Source organism: Trichechus manatus, unplaced genomic scaffold, assembly GCF_000243295.1.
Source record: "Trichechus manatus latirostris isolate Lorelei unplaced genomic scaffold, TriManLat1.0 scaffold00024, whole genome shotgun sequence".
In the NCBI taxonomy this organism is placed as follows: domain Eukaryota; kingdom Metazoa; phylum Chordata; class Mammalia; order Sirenia; family Trichechidae; genus Trichechus; species Trichechus manatus.
Genome location: NW_004443960.1, coordinates 18,690,589 through 18,698,814, shown reverse-complemented (window position 1 = coordinate 18,698,814; position 8,226 = coordinate 18,690,589). Strand labels below are relative to the sequence as shown.

The following is an 8,226-nucleotide window of genomic DNA, read 5'->3' as shown; positions in this document are numbered from 1 at the left end:
AGAAGCTCCTAGTCCGGGGGAACACTGATGAGAAGGCCGACAGAGAGAGAAAGCCTTCCCCTGGAGCTGACACCCTGAATTTGGACTTTTAGCCTACTTCTCTTCGTTAAAACCATCCACTTGTGGTATTTCTGTTGTAGCAGCACTAGATGACTAAGACAGCTGTTAACCAAAAGGTCGGTAGTTTGAACTCACCAATCTGCTTCCGTAAAGATTGTAGCCTTGGAAACCCTATGGGCAGTTCTGTTCTGTCATATAGTGTTGCTGTGGGTCGGAATTGACTTGATGGCAATGACTTTGGATTTTTTTGTTTTGTTTTGTTTAATCAGGACTATTCACCCTGGACAATACTCTAACATTCTTCTCTTCTACCTTTTCTTGACTGTTCACCCAGTGGTGTGAAAAATCCAAAATGATTAGGTAGCAGTTCAGCTTGCAGTTCAGAGGAACCATTATTGTGTTTTCTAGGGCAAGTGTTCCTTCCTTAGGTACTAAAACCTCTAAATGAGCAGAGCTCGTAGTTTTAAGAATGTTGTTGTTGTTGGGTACCGTCGAGGTGATTCCCATTCATAGCGACCTTATGTAACAGGGTAGAACTGTCCCATAGAGTTTTCTAGGCTGTAATCTTTATGGGAGCAGAGTGCCACATCTTTCTCCCGTGGAGTGGCTGGTAGGTTTGAACCACCAGCCTTCCGGTTAGCAGCCGAGTACTTAACCATTGTCCACCAGGGCTCCTTAGTTGCAAGAATAGAAAGAATATTTTTGCAAGAAGGTCTTAAGGTGTAGTAGTTAGAGGTCTATAGTTACAAGTCCTGAGAGCCTAGCACATACACCAAACATCTGAACCTTAAGTTTAGTGGTCACACATCCAGGAATCCCTTTCCTGGGTTTGAGCATTCCATTTGGTTGAAATTCCATAAATATTTGGAGATTACAGAGTCTCTCTTGCTGGCAGATTCTTTGACACTCTCAGGTGAATTCCCTCGGGGCTTGGCAAGGCCTCAGAGCACAGAGGCTAGAGAGAGAGGGAGGCGAACTTGGCATCTCCGAGGCTGCCCTTCAGTTTTCTCAGGTGTGCACCTCATAGTCTATAAAAAGAACTTTTTGTTGAATTGGTGTATGTTTTGCTGTGTATATTCTCAACAACTACAACAAAATAAATAAAATTTAAAAAAAAAAGAACTTCGGCAATACAGAATAAAGGTCTTAAAACTGTACATACACTTTAACTTAAAAATTCTACTTTTAATAAGAAAATAATTAGAAATTTGAACAAAGATTGATATCTATGGATGTTCCTAACAATGTTGTTTACAGTGACAATAATCTAGAAATAATATGTTTCCAAAAATAGGGGAGAGTTAAATAAAATGGAACACAATGCAGTACTAACACAGACAATTTAATTCCCTATTTATTGAATTGGAAAGATGTTCCCTATAAGCTAAGAGCGAAAAGCAGATTACAAAAAGGTAAATATAGTATGATCCCATTACAAAAAAAAAAACTTGTGTTTACAAAGAGAAAACTCTGGAAAGATACAGACCGAAATTATCTTTTGGTGGTAAAATAATGGGTGATTTAACTTTTTTCTCTAGAATTTTTCTATCATCAATGTGGATTGAGTGACTTTTTTCAAGGGGAGTGGAAGGGAAGGAGAGCTGGAGTTAGTATATTTGAGTGGAGAGCCAGGTTGATCCAGCTCCTTTGTTCTTGCAGGCTGACCAAAGTAGTTCGCAGAAGCCTCATTGATCTTGGCCGAGCCATCAAAGGGCAGGTCCTGATGTCCTCGGAGCTGGAGAATGTCTTCAATAGCATGCTTGTGGGTAAAGTGCCTGCCATGTGGGCAGCCAAGTCCTACCCATCGCTGAAGCCCCTGGGGGGTTATATCACTGACCTGCTGGCCCGCCTAGCCTTCTTCCAGGTACCTGGGAGCCAGGGTAACTGGGCACCTGGCACTCATTCAGGCAGAAAGGACATTCTGAACTGACAGATTAAAGGCATGGGGGAGGGCAGACATCCACGCAGTGTCCTGGATTGAACACCTACTGGAAATAGTCTTCTCAGAGTTGGGGACAGGATGGAAACTTTTCAAAGACCTTTGGAGGCAGGAGTAGGAACAAGAATAGATGTCACAAACTGGTGGTTCATCATCCAGATTTGGTCAATAGATATGTTTGGTTTGGCTGCCTGCTAATTTAAAAGTTTTTGAGCTAGTGTGTAAACATTGGATTATTACACATAAAAATGCAGGTGTTTGTCCTGCAAAAAATGAAAGACCTGAAACAATGGGACTGCATTCTTGCATGGCAACAATTTCTAGAGATGAGCAGCTGTTACTCACTTTAGACAGGGCACATATTCTCTGCTGCTGCCGTCCCCACCACTGTCTGTTGTCTCCCTGATACCAGCTTGTATTTGTGCTTTTCTTAAAGTAGAAATATTTTACTTTGTACCTTCATCTCTATCAAAGTGGGGAAATGTCAGCTAAACCGAGAGGCCTGCCTCTTTCAAGAAAAATCAGGAAAAGCATATTTCTGTATGGGACTCATATATATTAGCTGGCTTTGAATGCTTTTTGATGTGTTGTTGGTTTTGAATTTTTATTTCCTGTGGTTCTCCAGGAATGGATTGATAAGGGGCCCCCTGTGGTCTTTTGGATCTCTGGATTCTACTTCACACAGTCCTTTTTGACAGGAGTCTCCCAGAATTATGCCCGGAAATACACCATCCCCATTGACCACATCGGATTTGAGTTTGAGGTAGGGGTGTTTTAGGCAAGGCCAGCTCAAGGGGCTAACCAGAGAAAGCAACGTTACTCATTTCCTTACGAGTTCAAACATTTGAGTATGTTAAGGCCCAAATGCTTCTGAAATGGCACAAATGAAGTATTTAGCATGACTTACCGTAGCTCCAAACACTATTCTTACTAGAATCGGAGGATTTCCAAGGCTTTGTCTCTGTGTATATAAAAAGGAACCTTTCCAGAGGAAAACTCTGCCACTGTCATACCAAGAAAAATGGAAGCATCCCCCTAGGCTGTCTATTCAACATCGTGGACTTTACATTTGGAAGAAGCTTAATGGCCTTGGGTAGTCTTTGCTTGGAGTAAAGTCAGAGGAATAGCCAATAGTCAAGTATCACCCTATCCACATATGGAGAGGAAGGGGGAAGAGGGACTCTTATAGAGCATCGTAGAATTTTAAATTCTGTGGAAAGATCCTAGCTCAGAAGGCATAAACTAGTTGCTCTAGGTCTCAATTTAGTTTATGAATGAACTTGATTTGATGGGAGTTTGAGACAATGTTAAGCCAAAGTGAATACAATAAGAAAACAAATAATTGGGATAAACACCGGAAAAGAAGATAAAACTATCCTTTTGATTCTGAAATTATTGTATATCTAGAAATCCCAAAAGATTCTAAAAATACACCTATGAAAATCAATAGAAGAATCCACTAAGATGACTGGATACTGGTTAAATATACAAAAATTAATAGCCTTTCCCTATTTTACCAATAAGTACTTAGAAATGGGAAAAACATTCCATTAACAATAAAAGATTAGAACTTGAATGATTTTAAATGGAGCTTATGCTCTCCGATTCACCGTAATCCCCACCACTCTCTATTTTCCTACACCTAGACCATTTTCTGCTGAAGGAATCTGAGTTTACCACCTCTGAATCTAAACAGTGGTATGCTGGAGCTGGCTCATATCAGCTCACCAGAGCCAGTTGTTACATTTAAATGAATTTTATGAGCTGGTTGTTAATAGTTGGTAGCGTGAAAGAGACCATGGTTAGGAGTATTTACACACAAAAATTGACAACTACAAATCAAGGCTTCCCTCCCTGCATGCCCCCCCAGAACCATTTTACCAGCATGTCTCTGAATATAACCCTTCGCTTTATAGACCCAGGTCCAGAAAGGGGAGAGATTGTGCAAGTTCACTAAGCTAGTTATAGCAAATGTGGCCCTCTGACTCCTACTTTAGTGCTCGCTCTTTCTGTCCCACCATAAAAAAGGCAGCATGCTGACTATGAATTAGACATGCCTATAAATGGCACGCAGAAATATTATCACAGAAGCCCCAGTGTCCTGGAAGGTGCATCCTGGGAGAGGCAGATTTGGCAGTGAAGTTGCACTTTGGGTATCAGAGGACTGCAGTCTTTTAATGTTGCTCCATTTAGGAAAATGGTGGGTGATGGATCTCATAGCTTTCCACTCTTCCAGGTGACCAGACAAGAAACAGCCATGGAGAGTAATCCAGAAGATGGGGCCTACATAAAAGGGCTCTTTTTAGAAGGTGGCCGTTGGGACAGGACAACGATGCAGATTGGGGAGTCTCTCCCCAAAATCCTGTATGACCCACTGCCCATCATTTGGCTGAAACCTGGGGACAGTACCATGTTTCTGCATCAGAACATTTATGTATGTCCGGTTTACAAAACAAGTGCTCGAAGAGGCATCCTCTCCACCACAGGCCACTCCACCAACTATGTCCTCTCCATTGAGCTCCCAACAGACAGGCCCCAGAAGCACTGGATAAACCGAGGGGTAGCTTCATTGTGCCAGCTGGATGACTGATAGCATCTGTCTCAATTCAGAAAATAAAAAGCACTTCATTCTTGACTACCTCCTAGTTTTCCTTTCTTGAGAGGCACATGGTATGAGATGATGGTGATGATGATATTAATAGAGCACTTGCTATCAGCCAGGTATTTCAGAGCAACCCTATAAACTGAGTATTGCTATACTCATTTTATGGCTGCAGAAACCATATACAGAGAAGGTAAGTAATTTTCCCCAATCAGATAGCTACTGAGTAACGGAGTCTGGATTTTAACATGGGGAGTGGGACTCGACAACCAGGAGTTTCCATTTGAGTAAGCTCCCTTGAGGTTATTTTTTTCCCTGTTATTTTGCTATAACTGCCATTGAATTTCAATTGCTTCTTCCTTAGTATATCCACTGGAGCTAAAACTGGGGACTCTCAGAGGCTGAGAGTGACTTGGGCCACTTTCAGTTTTTAAGGCTTTTGATATACAGTCATGCGCCACATAACATTTGGGCAATGTCCAACTGCATATGTGTCCCTGGTCTCCAGGTTATGAACATCCAACTTATGTATAACCCATAGTTATGAACCAATCCTCTAAAGCCTATTATATTAAAAATTTAAGGTATATGCAATAGTTCATAACAAATGGGTGCTACTTTGCAATGCATATCAAAACATTATTACTCTATTATGTTAAGAGAAGTTTTAGTGTATCTGGAAGTGTTTGTTAATGTTTTTTATACATAGAAAGGTACACTATGTACTAAGACAAACATTTGACTGATGTTAGATATGAACCATACCTAACTGTTCCAACTTACGTACAAATTTGACTTAAAGACAGACTTAGGAATGGAACTTGTTTGTCCAGGAACTGCATGTACATAATACGGTGTTGGCACAGTGTCCAAATCGCATAACGCCCTATTTCACAGAACGTATTGTGGACATTAAGCGATGCATGACTGTATTTAAAATGCACTTCTCACAACACAATTATAGAGTAGGTGTTATCAATATTGTCATTTTATGGATGTAGAAATGGAGGCTTAGAAAAGTAATTAGCCCTAATTACACAGCTAGTCAGTGGTAGAACTGGACCCAATTGCTTCTCTACTAGCCTATACAGATGAACTGAAATTTCAGAAAGGAGAGGTGAGAGAACCAGTATTTGTTGTTTGCCTACTGTGTGCCAGGGGTTGTGCCCAGACCTACAGATATCTTGCTTGATCCCATGTGGTATGATTGCCTCTCTGTCTGGAGGTTCGGAGAGCCCTGGTGGTGCAGTGGGTAGGAGCTTGGCTGCTAACCAAGAGGTCAGCAGTTTGAACCCACCAGCCACTCCTTGGAAACTCTATGGGGCAGTTCTACTCTGTCCTTTCGGGTCGCTATGAGTCGGAATTGACTCGATGGCAATGGGTTTGGTGTTTTCTTTTTGCTGGAGGTTCAGGGAGATTAAGTACCTTGCCTCGGGTCACACAGCTCTTTCACACTGCAGAGCCAGGTTTTCAGTCGAGTATGTCTGTTTGTAGAACCCACTCATTTTTCGCTGTCATGTGCTGCCTTCCTGCCAAGGACTTGGCTATGTTGTGATAAAGAATCTTAGAAGAAATGTGTAACTCTAACCACCATGCCCCCCCAAATTTCTGGTTTATCACTTGTTTCTCCCCAGGGCCAGGTGGAAGAGTATCCTGAGGGAGATAAAAATAAAATTCTTGCTGTATTACTTCTCAACTAATTCTCATGTGGTTCTTTGGCTCTAAGTGGCTTCTTTCAGGGTGTTCCATTTGTTAATACCTAGTTGAGCAAAGACATAAGGCCGTTTGAGAGTCTTCATCTGTCTGGATTGGCTTCTCTGCCTCTTCATTATAAGAAATGTCCCTGACTCAGAGTCTTTCATTTTTCCTGCGTGCAGGAAGTTGCCGAGAATCAAAGTAACATATTCCAGAAACTTCAATTTCTTCATGGGAAAATGGCACCAACCAAATTCTGATTGATGACTCCAAATGCTGAGATGGGCAAATCATCCAAGTGACCAGATCCTAGAGATAAGTGCAAAAGAGAAGTTCTCCAAGTCCTGCCAGGGGGCAATATAGACAGCGAGGAGCCAGTCTCCTTCAGCTCACAGTAGCTTAATAGCTATTTTTTTCAAAAAGGAAACACAACTTTTGCCAGTGGAAGAAAAAATTAAAAAAAGCAGAATGAACAGATCGTTGGAACTGCCATACTGTTACAACTAAGATTGTTAGTCATGTGAGATGTAAAGATGGTCAGGATCCCAAATCCCTGAATCTTAGACTGGTAGGTACATCATATCGTAAGCTGTAAAAGACCTGGCAGTGAGGGGTTTGCTGAGAGAACAACTCAATTTTAGTTACAGTTGTCTAACTCCAGCTTCAGCAACAAAAAGCTGATAGAGGCAGGGACTGATTGTCTCATTCCTCAGGGGTCAAGGGACAGAATGTTTCCGTATGTTGGATTACTTTTCTGTAATTTAAAAAATTTCCTCTTCTTTGAAAAGAAAAAATGCCTAAATTTGAGGTCATTTTCTTTTGGGCCAATGTGGTAATTAATGCATCCCCCTGGGAAAGAGCAGTATGTTCTTCAGAAACCGTGGTGAGTTAGAGGCTGGAGTCCTGGGGCAGAGATGGCCAGAGATCAGCTCAGTGAGAAGCTACAGGCCCTGCCTATAAATAGCTCAACAGATGACATCAGACAAGTTTTGTCACCAAGCTAGTTCCTGCTCTTTAAAAATCTGGCTGTTGGGTAAACAGTAATGATTCAGTCCTTGTCAGCCCTGGATGAAAATTACATTGAAGGAGAGAATGTAGGAAAGGTAGGTTCTGCCTTTAAAAGACTAAAGATGGGGATTTTGTAGTTTTGGAGGAAAAAAAAAAAAAGCTATTATAAACAAAACATAGGTTACATGGAAGGTTTGGCAGTAAATTGATAGTTATGCTTTTGTGTAACAGTATCTTTGCAAATTAGGGTGGGCATATAAAATTCACATGTAGGTGAGATTACTGACACATGGAAGACACTCCAAGGCTAGATGGCAATCATGGTTGACTTTCATACTGGAGGAGGTTGGATAGGGAAGGGTGGTTCCTTAACTCAGCAGGGTAAAATGAAAATCGCACACAGTCAAAATCAACTTGAGTTACTCAGAAAGGGACCACACAGACGTAGGCAGCCCATGCCTCACTGGGTCCAGCACAGCCAGTTTCTCCTCCGGTGCAGGACAGACTGCTGTTTTTTTGGTTGACCACCAGATGAAGCAGTTGGCTGGAGTTTACAGGCCATATGCTGCATGAGAAATATTTAACTTTAAACATCGAAATCACCTCAGGGCAGGAAAATGCTTCCACAATGAGACCAGCTGGAAGGAGAGTGACCCAGGGAACCCCGGATTTAAGTTTCCCGATTCAAGCTCTGCTGATGTATGTGCTGAGTGGAATGGCCAACACAGCTGCTGGTGCATTTCAACTTCTCTGTCTTTACCCACCAATGGCCTAGAACTGCATTTGTGTTAAAATGCGTATATGCTACCACTCCACTAATAGAGCATCATATGCGTTCTCCATGTCATTGCCCAACCCTGCAATACTTAGAGCATGGAAAAGTATCCTTCTGCTCACAGGGGCAGGTTTTTGAGACTGAAAT

The 8,226-nt window shown here is 41.8% G+C and overlaps 1 protein-coding gene across 1 annotated transcript in view; it reads left to right on the top strand.

The window, feature by feature from the left end:
- The window catches only part of DNAH3 (dynein axonemal heavy chain 3), a 206,223-nt gene extending 201,634 nt beyond the window's left edge, over nucleotides 1-4,589 (top strand). The window contains exons 59-61 of the mRNA XM_023728516.1: nucleotides 1,720-1,924; nucleotides 2,625-2,762; nucleotides 4,236-4,589. Coding sequence (XP_023584284.1) covers nucleotides 1,720-1,924; nucleotides 2,625-2,762; nucleotides 4,236-4,589 — 697 coding nt within the window. The remainder of the gene's footprint in view (nucleotides 1-1,719; nucleotides 1,925-2,624; nucleotides 2,763-4,235) is intronic.
- The last annotated feature ends 3,637 nt before the right edge of the window (nucleotides 4,590-8,226 follow it).